The sequence below is a fragment of the Pseudochaenichthys georgianus genome, chromosome 15 (genome assembly GCF_902827115.2).
Source record: "Pseudochaenichthys georgianus chromosome 15, fPseGeo1.2, whole genome shotgun sequence".
NCBI classification, from domain to species: Eukaryota; Metazoa; Chordata; class Actinopteri; order Perciformes; family Channichthyidae; genus Pseudochaenichthys; species Pseudochaenichthys georgianus.
This window is the reverse complement of record NC_047517.1, coordinates 25,999,856-26,016,654: the sequence shown is the minus strand read 5'-3', so window position 1 is coordinate 26,016,654 and position 16,799 is coordinate 25,999,856. Positions and strand designations below refer to the sequence as shown.

At 41.2% G+C, this 16,799-nt stretch overlaps 1 protein-coding gene across 1 annotated transcript in view; it reads right to left on the bottom strand.

Moving 5' to 3' along the window:
- spock2 (SPARC (osteonectin), cwcv and kazal like domains proteoglycan 2) overlaps nucleotides 1-16,799 on the bottom strand; it is a 47,076-nt gene that overhangs the window by 2,343 nt on the left and 27,934 nt on the right. Inside the window, exons 2-8 of the mRNA XM_034100157.2 lie at nucleotides 12,910-12,955; nucleotides 6,008-6,122; nucleotides 5,612-5,717; nucleotides 3,842-3,950; nucleotides 2,170-2,304; nucleotides 1,334-1,552; nucleotides 793-855 (exon numbers count right to left, since the gene is read on the bottom strand). Coding sequence (XP_033956048.1) covers nucleotides 793-855; nucleotides 1,334-1,552; nucleotides 2,170-2,304; nucleotides 3,842-3,950; nucleotides 5,612-5,717; nucleotides 6,008-6,122; nucleotides 12,910-12,955 — 793 coding nt within the window. The remainder of the gene's footprint in view (nucleotides 1-792; nucleotides 856-1,333; nucleotides 1,553-2,169; nucleotides 2,305-3,841; nucleotides 3,951-5,611; nucleotides 5,718-6,007; nucleotides 6,123-12,909; nucleotides 12,956-16,799) is intronic.

Genomic DNA, 16,799 nt, shown 5'->3' with positions numbered 1-16,799 from the left:
ATTAAAAAATGTCATCAGTGGAAGCCGTAATACTGTAAAAAGCACGACCAATCATCTGAGCCGGCCCGGCTAAAATAACTGGATGGCCTACCTGCCTGTCAGCCTTCCATCGGGGCACAAACTTATCTCGTGCCCTCATTGGTCATGTGCACGTTCGTGTGTGTTGGAGGAGGGGCTCTGTAAGGAAGTGGCAGATTTTCTCCGGTTGTGTATTTTCAAATTCTTGCGATCTCGAGCCGGTTTCTCAAACTTACCTACCCCACCTTTAAGGAGAGTTAACTGTCATACTGTATAGAGATGAGGGATTTGTCATGATGTCCCAGAGGCTAGTTTCATATTAATGTAAAAGCTAGAACGGGACAAAACAAAACTGTCCTTCCAGTCTTTCGAGGGAACATCTGAGTGCGGGGCTGGCTCGCCACTCTGTGTCCTTGGAGAGTCCTGACTCAGACACCAGTCAACCAGCCAAAATCTGCAGCACACACACACACACACACACACACACACACACACACACACACACACACACACACACACACACACACACACACACACACACACGCACGCACGCACGCACGCACACACACACACATCTTCACCGGCTCACACATACATGTATGACACACTGATGTCTGCTTTCCTTTGCCGTCTGTCAGTATCGAGTTCTAATCCAGCAGACTGATCAGAGACTAATCCCGGCCTCCTGCTTGTCATCTGCTGGATGAAATCCCCCCACCAAGAAAGACAGATGAAATTGGGCTGAAATGCTGTCACGAGATGCCAGATACCTACCAAACTTTCTTTTGCCGCCGTATAGCACTTGGATCCTCTCGAGTTCAGTCAGGCAGGAGGGCTCTTAAAAAAGACAGGATATATTATCTTACAAGAGAACAAAGCACACTCTAAGGCACAATAAGACAATAATGACGAGCTGAAATCTGCCAAAAACAATCAACAGTCAAAACAGACAGCTGTCAATGTTTCCTAACAACCTCAAATCAATTCCAGTGTGTCTCCTTCCAAAACAAGAAAACATATGAGCTTGTGACAGAGACCTAGTTTCTGCTCAGCTGGTTCTCTGACAGACTGAGTCTCTGAGAGCTGTTGGAGAATCGAGCTGTCAACAAGCAGCAGGAATGTTTTTTAGCTCCTTGCAGTGACCGTTTCAACCCCTAGGGGGACGAGAGGATGAAACGACAAATAGTGATGGACCAGCACACAACAGAGAGCTGGCTACACCTGGGGGCAGCTGAGCGGAGGGAAGTTTGAATGCCAAGGGTAATATGTCAGCGTGATTGTGTGAAGACATTCACATCCTCCCCAGAATACTCACTCTCTCTCCAGAAGCAGAGGCACCACTCGGCAGTGGAGACCTTGCCGTCCCTGTAGGAGTCGCAGGAGTTGAAGAAGGGCCGGATGCACACCTCGTACTTGTCCAGGTTGATGGCAGCCAGCTCAGTCTGGTCCAGGTAAAGGTCGCCATTGGTGTCTAGCTTGGAAAACATCCAGCCTATGGAGTCCCTACAGCTGGCCACCAGGCTCCTGTCCAGCACTGCAAACACAACAACACAGACAAACAAACATTCATTGTTTTCAGAGGACAGCTGCACAAATGAAAAATGAAACCATGCCAGCAGAACATTTTCCTAATTATGTTGCAATTTTAAAATATAAATGGGTTTAATCTATAAAACCTGCATTTCAACCTTTCATTTTTGACCAATTACTTCCAATTTTCACTTTACAGCCCAGTTAAGACTTGGTGCTTATCGGGCACTAACTTGTGGCCCGAACATGTCCCGAGGTTCACTTCCTGTTGCTTTGAAGTACAGCACGCTCCTCTATGTGACATATCTTGATCAATCCACCCAAAAGTGGTTGAAGGCTCTCTGCCCTGCAACTATTATCAGACAAGTTTGCTATCTAGTAATAGGTTGCATGCTGTATCCAGTGAGAGCTGCAGAAAATATACAAGTGGAAGCAGATCCAGTAGAACCATTAAGCTGAATTTGTTGGATTTTATTTTCCCCTTGGACTTCGTTTTGCTTTTCCATATAACACAAGACTTAACAACTTGTTTGGACATTTTATAGTACCTGTAGTGCTTGTAACAATAGTGTTTTTACTCCCTCTTAGTGCAGTATGGATTCATTAAATAGCAGCTCTGACCTGATGTGGTGCTAGCTGCAGTTGTTTTGGCTCCGGTCTTGCTATTGTTGTTCTGCTTGGCATTAGACTGCAGGAGCTGGAACCAGTCCCTCAGACGCTCCCCGAGATCAGCCAGATCCTGCCCGGTACAGCTCTCTGTGGGCAGATTGAGAGGAAGACTATGATAATCTTTTGCGCGTTATCATTTTTCTATGATAATTGTTAGGTGTGTGAGAGACAGATACAAAATAAAATAAATGGGAAGCTTTGTATTCAAGTGAATTCACGTTAAAAAGGAAAAATGTTACACAAGGTTTTGCAAAAGATACTGAGATATGAGGTTCCTATGGACAACATACATACATTACATATCTTAGGGGTAATATTTGACCAATCCGCATCGTTTGATACCCATGTTAAGCAACTGACGAGATTTTGTTTCTTCCACCTATACGAAACATTAGTAAACTGAGATCTGTAGTTTCAACACCCGACCTAGAAATGATTATACATGCGTTTATTTCATCTCGCATTGACTACGGCAACGCACTGTTCTCCTCTCTCAGCATGTCTGCCCTTGGTCGTCTGCAGGCAGTCCAGAATGCAGCTGCAAGACTTCTCACCCGGTCAAATAAACGGTCCCACATTACCCCACTACTCAGATCTCTTCACTGGCTCCCTGTAGCTTATAGGATACAGTTCAAAATCCTCACTCTCACCCACAGAGCATTGCACGGTCAGACTTCTGCATATGTGGCTGACCTAATTCATCCATATACATCAGCCCGCCCACTCAGGTCACACATGCACAATTTACTGTCTGTCCCACGCACCCACCTTAAGACCCGCGGTGATCGTGCGTTCGAGGCCGTGGCTCCTAAGCTATGGAAGGCTCTGCCCGCTCATCTACGGTCTGCTTACTCTGTTGACTCCTTTAAAACTAATTTAAAGACATTCCTGTTTGGGCAGGCGTTTGGGTAACCGGTGTGCTTGATTTTATTCTCTTTTATACTATGTTTTTATTTAGTTTTTATAGTGTTTTTATAGTGTTTTGATGCTTTTATGACTTCTTAACACGTGGCTTGTGTGGTCATTTATCATTGTACGATTCCTATGATGATGTTTTATTGTTTTGTCAAGCACTTTGTGACTTTGTGAAAAGCACTTTATAAATAAACTTTACTTACCGGTACTTACTTACATGGTACTCTATCTGGGTAATTTTACAGAAGAAAATGTTCACTACATAGATAGATATCTTGTAAAAATACTGTTGATAGCTGGCAAGAAAGCCATAACTAGGAAATGGTGCACGCTGGAGCCTCCTGGCTCCTACTATGAACAATGGATGGAGATCGTGGAGGAAATTCATATAATGGAAAAAATGACATATCAACTGAGACTGCAAGAAACACAATATGAAGAGAAATGGAAGAAACGGTCAATGTTTAAGATTCAAACCAGCGACAAGGAACACTGACTGACTGTCCTGACAAATGGTCAAATTAGAATGTGACTCCCAACTGCATTATTCTTTTATTTATAAAATGTTATATTATCTCTGTATTTGTATCTATAGATGTAGTGCATTATTTATTTTGTTTGTACACAGCTGTTGTTGTAATGTTTTTATATAATAAAACTAAAGTGAGAAAAAAAACATTTGGCATAGCTGCGCAGTGTTTAATCCTACCATGTTTGCTCTCCATGGATGTGGGGGCAGCAGTTGGACAAGGACACAGCCCAGGACACTTGAGAGTAAGATCCTTCCCGGTAAGACACACCTGCTGCTCCAGCTTGCACTGCAACACACACACACACACACACACACACACACACACACACACACACACACACACACACACACACACACACACACACACACACACACACACACACACACACACACACACACACACACACACACACACACACACACACACACACACACACACACACACACACACACACACACACACACACACACACACACACACACACACACACACACACACACACACACACACAGAGAGAGAGAGAGAGACAACATCCACAAGGGGACACAAAGGTGAAGAGAATGAGTTATTGCTGCTACACAGATCAAATATTCATGGGGTGTCTGACTGTACGCCTTAATTTAAATCAGAGCCTTCTCATGAATGCGCTCTATAACCTCTGCCTGCACACAAGGTCGGGAATAGTGATCCAAAAGACAAAGCATAAATCAATAAACACATTGTGTCACCACAGGCCACCAATTGGTCCTTCTGAGGCTATATATCATGGCTCCTTGTCTCGGTTTCCCCCCCTCCCTGAGACTCTGAGTGTGCAGGGTGAACGTCACCATTTACCGACAATGCTCAGTACATTATGTTAGCATGAGTGTAACACAAAGCAAAGCCGTGAATACGATTACCATCACCTGACACTTTGAATCGCCACGTGCTGAAAAGTGCTATATAAATAAAATTGCCTTGCCTTGCCAGATGCACATATTGTTATACATCCTGTAGACGTGTCTGTTTCTGTTAGAAAGCTTCACTTGTACAAGGTGTCAGGACTATTTGAGCAAATGTTATTAACACTATTATGCTATGGTAAAGCATGCAGATGATATGCTATTCGGAGGCCACATTGTTTCACTGCCAATGATTCCCAACCCTCCACCCCCAGAGTGATTATTTCTACCGTCTTTTATTTTCAGAGAAATGCTCATTACATTGATGGAGAAAAGGATGTTCTTCTCTGTGTTTAAACCTATTCTATTCATTTTTCTGGCCGATTAGGGGCATCAGAAAAAGGCTGTAATCATGATATTTACATAGTAAAGCCACAGTTGGTGTCTTTGATAAAAAAAAAGCTTTCTTTCTGTCTTCTGTCACTATATCCCTACAGGAGTGCACAAGACAGACAACCAGTCTGTGAAGTATATTCTGTTTACAGTGTACAGTAGGGTGATCAGCAGTGATGATTTAACTTTATGGTTATATAAGGCTTCAATGTGTGGTGCTGTTGAGTTATAGTGTGTTATACTGAAAGGTGTTTCTATTATTTGGTTTACGCCCATTTATGTAAATGTGTTGCACATAATATAGCACCTGCCATTGTGATTCAACATAATGGAACAGCACCACTAAGTACAGCCTCGTTATCATAGTGACAAAATAAACAACTATCAACTATAAAACGTTTATAAAGGTAGACATGGACTAGGATTGTTTGATTTGACTATCAGTGGTCCTAATAAAGTGGCCACTGAATAATTAAAGCAAACAAGCATAACTAATTTAGTTATTATTTAATTTATGTGTTAGTCAGCTTAAAAGTATTCGTTTGGACCCCAAATGGTGGTCCAATGGTTGGATAATACAATTATTTGAGAGACACAAAACCACTTTAGGAAAAAAAACTGCTCGTAAGGATTTGCTGCGAAGCCCTATAGGTTCGTTTTGCTTTAGTGTACCTTTGAGGCATAGTTGCGTCCGTCTGATCCGCACACAGGCCCAGAGGAGGAGATGGGACAGGGCAGACAGTTTCCTTCAGGAGACCTGAGAGCGGGCTGCTTCAGTCTGCAGGACAGAGGACACCAAAAACACTTCAGCCTCGCAGAGCAAATTACACAGCAGCGCCGACCTGAACATGGAGCAAACAGCCCTCCTCCCTGGTGTCTGAATGTATTAGCTTATCATTAAACAGCAGGCAGCGCTACAGCACTCAGACAAGCTTTATTATTACCACATTGCAAAGCAGCACATACTTAATGTAAACTAGTTGGTGTCGACCTCGTGTTAATGTGAGAATTTTTAACAATGTGTTTTGGGAATTAGTCAGTTCTTGCTCAGGGGCTACACACACTCACCTGTGTTCAAGTTTCTTGCGATTGACGCACACTGCTCTCTGGTAGCCCTGGGCGATACACACCTTGTGTCGGCTGCACTTAACCTTCTGACAGGGGTCCTTGGTGGTGTCTACATCTGGGAGAAAATAGAAACATGTGATGCATGCTGTATATGGCCACTGCTTCCCTTTCTACCTTTTTCTCTATCTTTCTTTGCCCATCATCCTACTATTCACTGGCAGTCTCAAATCCCAAATCTCTCTGCTGTATTTGCTCAGCATAACCTGAGTCAGTTTAAATTAATAGAGCGCTGCAGAACTGTTGGTCTTGCACTAGTAACAAATATGCATCCCGAGGCAGTTTGTGCTTCATTGAGGGTAGAAAAACTCTCAACCAGCAAAAAACCCCAGAAAAATTAAAGTTGCATTGCAGCTGTATGTAAAAGTAGCCACAAGACAATCTATTCCATTCCCTTAAAATGGTCTGGAGGAAGTCACATCTCACTGAGATTTCTTATATTTACTACTTTAAGATTGTTTTTAATATTGCGTTTTATACTGTATATATAATATATATACAGTATATTTTTTGTTATATACTTTTTCCGCAATGTAAGCTAAAATGTGCATAGCGAGCTCACTCATCCACCACACTCTCTGCTAGCAGCTAATGCTGGAGCGTGTGTCAGCACCTCACACACACTCATCATATGTCACTGTTGTCTATTCCTAGCAGGCTTCCTGCAGCCGACCTGGATGTCACACTCTTTTCTCTTCACTTCCACCGACCTTTATTCACCTACACTATCCATCATACATGGGAATACCGGTTATTCACTGACTGCTATTGTGGGTTGTAATCTACATGAAGGAGGTGCTTGTGTTCATCCCCTCCTCTTACTGTATCCTGTTTTATGGCACTATTATAATTTCACAGACTGGCTTATGATCTCCTCTCTTGTCCTTTCCGCCGGCTGAATACATGAATGCTGCCAACATCCCAGGATTATTGAGGAGAACCGACAGATATCTGATTTGAGAAGCAAATCCAAAACAATACACCCTCCTGTCATGGCTGAGCTGGTTGTATAACTGACTGACTGAGACACAGTGAGGCTCCGAGGCATTAATGCCTAGAAGCAGACTCCTCATCCATTCAGACTGTCAACAGTGGAGCCTTATTCTCTGGTCGCTCAGTATGTATCGAGAGTATCCCTGTACAGTACCTCACACATCTCCCAGCTTTTCTTGCTCTTTCTCAACCCTCTCCTGCCTTCTTTCTCTTTCGATGCAGGTCCCCTCTGCCGGATTCACACCAGTGCATCAGCAGAATCAGACAAATCAGAATCAGCCAATTAAACGCTTACGATAACGCCTAACACAAAGGATGACAAGGAGATTAAGGGAATAAAGCACAGTGGCTAAGATGGCAAGTAAGGAAAACAATGTACTGTGTAATCCAACCAGTGAGAATTTCACAAATACCTAGGCGTAAGATGTTGAAGAATGCGAGACACAGCGTACAAGAAGAGAGCAGATAATCCTGCCTTCTAATGGCTAAACATTTGTAAATAAATCTTGTTGGTAGCGAGCGGCTACAATGCTGGCACGGCGTTGTGTTGCGAGTACAGAAGCATAAGGTGGCTGCCTGAGCCTCATGTTAACTTAACAGGCTTCCACGGATTAAAGCAGTGCCTGCGATGATGACGTTTCCATAGCAACAGGCTTTCCGTGAACCGGGAATCATTTCTGGTTTGACTGTGATTTGCAGCTCAATCTGGTGTTTCTGAGAAATCTCTGCCTCTCTCCGTCTCTACAATCCCCCCGTGGTGCAATCATGTTTATCAATCTTCCTTCCTTTCACATTCCTTTGTCTCCATAAATCTGACATCCTCACTCTCATTCATGTTCTGCCTGCCCTGCGTGTTTATTGTTTTCCTCCTCACATCCACACATCTCTATTCAACCCGAGATGCACCTACTTCCATTTTTACTTTCCGAAAGTCTCTCCTTTGGTATTAAACTAATGCCCGCAGCAGTAAACCGCTCGTAATTAGGCCCCCTGTGCTTCTGTTTAATCCAATCCAGATTTGCGCGAGGTTTATCCCTGCCGATTGAGGATAACGGAAGCAGAGCTCAGGCCTCATCCTCATCATCAACCCTCTTATCTACTATTTACACACTCAGTCTCTAACATCATGCGTGCTATCTTGTCTTCTAGGTTTACAATGAAGCCAGACATTTCTAGCAGTTGATGCAAAAAAGATGCTTGAGTTCCCACAGGAACACAAAATAATCAGACAGGCAAAAAACTAAAACTAAAGGTCTAAACTTTAACCAGCATTCATTGATTTTTTTGTAACTATAGTGGGCAGTGCAACAAGCTGAAAACACAAACATTTCATTTAGTTGCTTACTTCCATATTTAGCAGGTGTGGGTGCTGACTATTCAAGCTAAATGTAGACAAAACGTAAAGGATTTATTTTAGGGCGTATTTAGAGGATGTTTAATGGAGGAGATTTAGTAGCAAGAAGATAATAAATACATGGGAGGCTTGTCTCTCCACTGGAGTAACATGCCGATCCCTTCACAGTCTATATGTTGGGTTTAGAATGAGTTAGAAGCAGCCCCAGGTGGCCGGAGGAGGGAGAGCAGTAAGGGGCGACACTGGACAAATGTGTGGAGTGTGACGGTGAGGAGGGCAGCGGTAGACCCTGGAGGATTGTAGATGCTGCTTTTAAAGTTTGAGAGTTGCTTAAATCCAGACACAAGGTGTGTACAGCGTTTATAAAGAGCTGTGCAGATTCCCTGCTGGGGGAAGGGTCTGGTTCAGTGTAATATAGTGGAGTTAAAACGTGTTAATAGCTGTGGAAAGGTTTAGCAGAGGGCAGGATTTGAATAAAAATGTCTGGCGGGCAGACATCCAGCGGAAGGCTTTAACATGACGTTTGATGGCAGTGTTTAAAATATGTGTGACTGTGTGAGCAAGCGCTAAGCAACAGGATGTATCAATAGCATCAAGAGGTATCAGACTCTAGACCTTGTGGAGTGTGGACTCAGCGTCTTTTCCTGTCTCCTTAGTCCCCCATTGATCTGACACCATTGATTGGACAGAAAGTATCCATCCATCCACCTTTCACCTGGCCTATCTGGCTGCCTGTTGGAATCCAAGGTAGCCTACTCTTAAAACTCTTGAAAATAAGGTTTTCTGTGAGTGCTGTAGACAAACCGTTGAGTGTGTGTGCAGGTGTATTTGTGTGTGTGCAGTTGTTTGTTCTTACAAGTCCAAATTACAGCCACTCTCCTGCAGTGTTTACGGTGTTTAGTGAGAGGAGAGTCAATCAGTTGGATGAATTGACTGTAGAAATCGACTACAAATTACCCTGACCTCTCCCTCACTCTGCTCAGCGGAGTCAGCCGCTGCGGGGCTTGAATGCAGATTTCCAGCCCAGTCTGCTGTCGCCACTGATTGTCTGTGCTTTAGGAAGGTTGACAGTTCAAAAGCCTTATCCTCCTCTTCACGCACTGCAGCAGTCTGGCGGAGAAATGAGGCCTGCAGGCTCATCTGAGCTCCGGAGTAAAGACATCACGCTGATTTAGTGATGTCTCAGAGGGACTAATCTCCCGTTCTTTCTCCTTCGCTTCATTAGGCCACTCATAAAGGAAGGCAGATCAATGGAGGGAGATAGTACACTCATGTCAAAAACCAGAGAAAGGGAAATAGATAGATGAAGGGCTTTATACCGCGTGTGGAATGAAAGAAGCAGAGTACTTTCATTTGGCAACCTAAGGCAAGCATATGGAGCTTTGCTAAAGTGTTTAAGAAGCTAAGCACACATATTTGAATTCCTGTCATTATAGCAATGCCACTTTTGAATTTGACAAATCTCCGTTAGGTTAACTAAAGTTGGGGTGTTATTTCAACTCATTTGCCAGTGTACTTCAATATGTGATGGTTCTGCAAAACCTAGGACTACATAGAAATAAAATGGCAAATGACTGCAATGAATTCTACCACGAAAAAATCTAGATGCAGAATTGTCTGATGATGATGCAGTTGGTCGGACACTTGGCTAGTTATTTTAAAGCAATATGAATTACATTACATTAAGCTGACGCTTTTATCCAAAGCGACTTGCAATAAGTGCATTCGACCAGGAAGATACAAACTTGACGAAAACAGAATCATATAAGTACATCAGGTTTCAATGAATGTTAATAAGGTGGGTCAGATGGCTCAAAACCTTTCATAAAAAATATAGAGCTCACATTTAACATCAGCTCAGATCACCATCTCGATTTTGCACATTATTATAGTAGTTCAATAGAGTTGAATACGGAGAATATAAAGAACATGGAGCCGCAGATTATTGGACGATGCAATCTGATTCTTCTGCTCTGCAAAAAATGTATTTCAACAAAGTCTCAGTCAATACTTTTAGCAACACGAGACAAAACTACAGCAATATTAAAACAAGTTTACTACACCTACATTTTCTACCCTCAACCAGACCGCGGAACTGCTGAAACTGAAATACATCTGAACAAAACCTACAGAAATCAAAGCAACTCTTCAATAGCAAGGAGCCTATTCTAAGATGAGTCAGGTAGTGAATATTTCTGTAAAAGTAAACGACGGTTTAAGGATGTGTTCACATTTAAACTACTTGCGAAGCACTTCAGACCCACATGTGACGACACACAAAAGGGTGACAGCTCATTACAGGTGTATTGTATCATGCTTTTGGGAATGGGATGTTACAGGCTAATGATCCCTTCTTTGTCTTCTTCCTGTGGAACAAACAGCTTCCTCTTGACAGATGAACAAAGTACAAAGACGTCCTTTCACGTAACACTTTTTTCATTTTCACCCTATCATGCTCTCTTCCTCCCCCTATTTCACATTTTTCTCCTCACCATATGCCTTGGAGTTGGCAGGAATAATGTTGATGATGTCACTTTACACTAAATCAAGGCGAATTAGCTCCCCATCTCTGTCTCTCTCTCCTCTCATGCTTTTACTTCTCTCTCTGGCCTTTCATTACATAATTAGTCCTTCATTAAGCCCTTTGGAAATTGCGCTAATGGACTCTGCCATTCAGCCGACTTCATTTAAGCTGCAAATCAACCGACAATGGTCAAGGACACGACTCTGTCATGACTTCATCTTGCATAGACTCAATTAAGTCTCAGCAGGAGTCCAGGGTAGACTTCCGACATCAGCATGACAAGACTGCAGCAGGAAAAAGGAAATACACGAGGAAGCAGGATAAAGTAGCGATATTTTGAAGTCGGATCCATTCAAGCAGATGAAACAGAGTGCTAACATCTTCCAACCTTTTCTTTTGCTGAGGAACTCACAACAAGTGTGGACAGCGAGCGGATTACCCCGGAGTACAAACACAGAGCGTACGCAACGCTGTCTAACACAGTTCAAACACAGGCCACAGATTAAGTCCAAATGCTACAGCACAGGCTAATGGCAGTTCGTTTTGAATAAATCATGTGGCTTTGCTTTCACTGCATCATCATGCATCCCCGGACGTCATACCATTTTTTGTTGTTGTTGTTGCGTACATGTATAGGATGTTACGTTGGTGTCTATATCGAGAGCTGTGGTGAGGCATTTTGAGCACAGAAAAAAAAGTTTTGCACGTAAATAAACTACCGGACTGGGTTCCATTAGAATTGTTTGCCTTATTTTTTTATCTTGGACTGATTTGGATTTACTTTAGATTTGGCTATTTACCCTTGATTATCTTTAAGATCCTTTAAAACATAGACTATATAAAAAACACATCTTACATGATAATGGACTAGACATTTCAAGAGTAGCAAATGTTTTGTTGTTGTCTCTTGTGTCGTGCCTATCCCTGTGTTACATAATGAGCATTAAAACAGTGTTGCATTATGGGTTGTTCATAGTCTTATTGTTGCTAGGCTAGAGACTTTCTCAATGTCTGTGCGAAGTGTTTTGCTGCCACTGAAGAAATGCATTCCTGACGAGTGAGGTGAAATCTGCAGGGCTGGGAGTCAGCTGTCAGGCCGCCAAGATTTTACAGAATTGTATAATGGTGAGCTCAAAAAGAGAGTCTGAAATCTGCCCGACAGGAGAGGGTGAGTCAATGAAGAAGAAACTGCAGCTAAAACGTACTCCAACAAGCTACACAACTGTGGATTTACATTATGCTTTAGTGGAAGTATTCCACCTGTATATTTAATGAGATAAAAAAAAACATTGAGAGAAAGGACTATCTTATTTTTTTATTAATAGTGTCTCAGGGAAACTTTCTTAACGAGACTATTACAAAAATATTTTTCGAAAACCAGGCATTTTTCGTCATTATAGAAATGTTTTGTACTGCATATATGGTGTATATTTTGTAAGGAGACATTTTTAATATGCACTAACATAATTTGTATCGCACTATTTGTATTCTAATATATTCTACTGTTTCTTCTTACATTTTGCATTTGTTTTATTGTTTTATGTCCTATATAACTATGTTGCAATGTTGGAGGAGCTTGGGACTTAAGATTGTCATTGCCATTTCTACACTGTACTGTAACTACTGTGCATATGACTAAAGCCTTTGAATTTGAATTGAAATAATGATAGCAAAAAAGAACTATGGATCTTTAATGAGGTTAATAAAACTAGATTATGGTTTTAAAAGAGTACACAATAGCTTTTTGATTGCTCAAGTTAAACTATTCTGAGCATGATAATATATTATTTTCAAAATATAGTTTTAGTGCTTACTCAAAATGTCTTATTGCACGCTCAGGATTAAGACACAATTATAATGCAATAAATGTAAAACTGTATTAAACTATCAAAGATCAACACAATAGATGTATGTTAAATGGCATTGAGTGACTTAACTAACAACGCGGAGAGAAGGAGATGGTAGGACACTTACTCCCATTAGAAGCTTGATTCTCATCCCAGGTACGAACATAATCATCCTGCAGAAACACAAAGAGAAAATAATCATGTATTAGCATCTGAGGAGAATGATGAGACACGTAGTTCACACACTGCAGGCCTGAGTGCACAGCGTTGTTGATGGCACAACACATCGACACTCTGTCACCTTCATAGAGGAGAAGTAGTTTACATTATCATCGTACACTGATTATAATGTGTACATTATTCTTGCAGCATGATAATTAGTGCGTCAAACAGACGGGAATGAACTGTATGGAAATGAGCCCAACAAATGTGCACCCAGTGCCTATATGTGAGGCATATGGCTCTTCTTTAAGTGCTCCTCCCCCTCCCCAACTTAATTAGAACATTAATCGTTCAATTTCATAAAAGGAAGTTGAAGGAGATTTTTTATTTAGAAAGAAGAGTAGGAAGAGTGTCAGAGAAGTATAGATAAGACACACAAAAAGAGAAGGAAATGAGACATGAATGAAAACGAGATATGTACAAAAACAGCTGAAAAATCTGAAGAGAACTGACCTCTACCTCCTGGTGAAATGACAGCAAAAGGAGAGAAAAGAGCCAATATTAGTGAGGTACAGGGTATTAAGTTGCATTCAATGACATTTGAAGAACCAAAGAAAGACTTTTCATGTACATTTAAAACCTCTCTTCTAACATGTAACGTACATTTAAAAGACATCCTTATTAAGTGTCCCAGAACTCTGATCGGTGCACGGAAATACATGACATAGCAAAAAATGTAAATACACAAAATCTGTCCAAATCCAAATTTCACTGGTGTGTACGGTGCTACATGTACATGAGTGTAACAAATACAGAAGGTTTTATTTTGATTGAAAAAATATATTATTAGGGTTTTATTATTTAAAAAGATATAGAAACAATTTGGAAAGATCACATAATGAATATTATTTTCTTGCATAATCATAAACATAGAGTACTTAACTAGACACTTATAAATGGTATTTCCTTCACTCATAAGGGAATACGACAGAAGATATGTACAGATGTATAGCTCTTGTAAGCATATTGCTGTCTGAAATAATAAACATGAATCAAGATATTTACAAATCCTCCGCCCCCCTTTTTTCCTCAGAGATGACTTACTCATCACCGTAAACATTAACTGTACTGGAGGCAGTGGCGGATCTAGACAATTTTACATGGGGTGGCAAAGGGGTGGCAAGAGGTTTTGGCAGGGGGGCATGGGAGGATGGATGAATCCACTACACAAAACACTAAAACACAGACATACATTTAAACTATTTATTGTTATAGTATCCCAAAGATTAACATGCCTAGTAATCAAACAAAACAAGACTGTGCATAATTTTGAAACATAAAAGTTTCAGCAAAATTTAAATAATACAAGAATTACAATAATTTCTCAATAAAAAATATACAACGGCAGGCAAAATTTGACACAGTACACACAACAGTGAAATTACTTTTATACAACTTAAGTCCTTGGATGTAAAGACATCACGTATCTATTTTAAGATAGCTTGAGGCGCCGGTTGTTGTGCTGTGCAGCAAAACGTTTGACAAAAATATCCATGTCTATTGCTTTTGCACGCTCTTTCTCAATGCTGAGAATCGCTAGATTCCTCAGTCGGTCCTCTGCCATGGTTGTGCGCAGGTGATTTTTTACAAGCTTCAAAGTTGAAAAGCTTCGCTCACACCCTGCAGTACTCACTGGCAAAACAATAGCAATCTTACATAAGCGAAAAAGTTCGAAGAAAACCTCTCGAAAAGGTTCCAAGAACTTCACAAACTCAGTCAGACTGGACGGGTTTACTTTGCCATTTGTTCTGTTTCTTTCCAGAAGTATTTTTGCCTGCTGTATCTCAGTTTTCAAGTCTTGCCAGTCAGAGCCATATGCCTCAGCCACCAACAAAACAAATTGTTCCTTTAAGAAACCATTGCTTGATGGGGTTAAAGCTTGTATACTCATTATGTTGCTGCTAAACTTTGAAAAGCGCCTGTCCATCTCTCTGATCATTGAGTCAACGACGGGAGTGAATATACCTATTCTGAAGGAATCTTTGCTGTCAATATGTGTTCTCTGTCCGACTGTAGATGTTACAAGACTATCATGTAGTCTGCTAGATGTGTGTCTGGTTCTTTTTGATTTGGAAATGATAGAAATGTTGCAGTCATTGCATGTTTTAATGACTGTATTCCACAGCTCATTAAAGCTCTCTTCTTTGCCATATTCTTCAAAGGTCTGTCTGAGGGTTTCAGTAAGGTCAGCTGCTTTGGTAAGGTCAACATTAGGTGACTGGAGCATCTCAGATAAAAACTTTGCTTCACCTAGCACTTTTCTGAAGACAGCTAGGAGACCTATGAAATTAAGGTCAATTTGAGAACGTAGCCCTCTTGCGTCTACAGCTCTCTGTGGATTGGCCTCATCTGAAATGTCATCCAGCACTCTTATGACTGCAGTCAGCCTGTCCATGAGGTTTCTACATGCAGCATAGCGACAGGCCCATCTAGTGTCACTAAGTCTTGGTAGTTCCCGTGGGGCCCCAGTGAACATTTCTTTCTGGACATCCATCCACTTATTGTGAACATATGAGCCTGACATGAATGTATACAGTCTTTCCAGCAACATGAAAAAACAGGCAGCTTCTGGGACACTCTTCACACAGTCAACAATGACAAGATTCAAACAATGTGCATTGCAGTGAACATAAAATGCATATTTGGCCACTTCCTTAACCCTTGTTTGCACACCAGAGCACCTGCCACTCATGACTGCAGCCCCATCATAGCCTTGGCCCACCAGGTTCTCTTTGTATTCCAGCCCATACTTCTCAAGACAGGAAATGATTTTCTTTGTCAAACTGGCTGCATCCAAGTGCTCTGCTTTTTGGTACTCAAGGAAGCTCTCCTGAACCACACCATTATAATAATAGCGTACGATCAGAGACAGCTGCTCAATTTTTTTCATATCTTTAGTCTCATCTGCTAAAATAGAAAAGTGTTCACTTTCTTTAACCTCTTTTATAATATCCTCTCTTACAATTTCTGCTAAGCATTCTAACATTTCGTTTTGTGTGCCTTTGCTGATGTACTTTGCATTCCTGGGACCCTGTGACAATCGTCTTTTAACTAAGGGATCATGTTTACTGACAACATCTAAAATCTCAAGGAAATTTCCCTTGTTTTTGGAAGTTTCAGACTCATCATGGCCACGTTGGGAAATGTTTTGAGTAGCTGTCAAAAGTAAAATCTCGGCCAAAGTTTTTATGTATTTTTGATTTTCGGTTACTTGTTTTTGATTTTCATCTCCCATCACTCCAAGAATAGTTGTATTTCTCCCGGCCATGCTTTTGTATTCTGTCCATGCAATCATGGCATTTACATGTGTGTCTGATCTGGCATGTACACTGAACCCACTATCTTTGGAAGTGGCCTTCTTCCAGTTTGAATAGCCATGTTCTGCTGTGAAAACACTTGCTTTTGCAAAAGCAAAATGTCTGCATGCAAAACAGTATGCTGCATCTTGAGAGAGGGAATACTCAAGCCATGGCCAAGAACTGTACCACTCCTTGTGAAAGCTTCTCTTTGCTGCTCCATGTAGTGTTTTGGGAAATGTCTTAAGATTGGGCTGCACAGCTGCATCACCTTTGCATTTTGATATATCTAAAAGAAAGATATATAATTGGTCAATATAATTATCTAATGCAGGCGTAAAGTTGTTCTCTATCATAGCATTTGTTTTATATATTTGGTTTGATCATAATCACTAATATAATAAGATGCATTTGTAAATCTTTACGCAAGTAATCCTATATAACACAAAGAAGTAGGAATGAACATGTTATTTTACATTATGTTGTATGTGAGGGACAT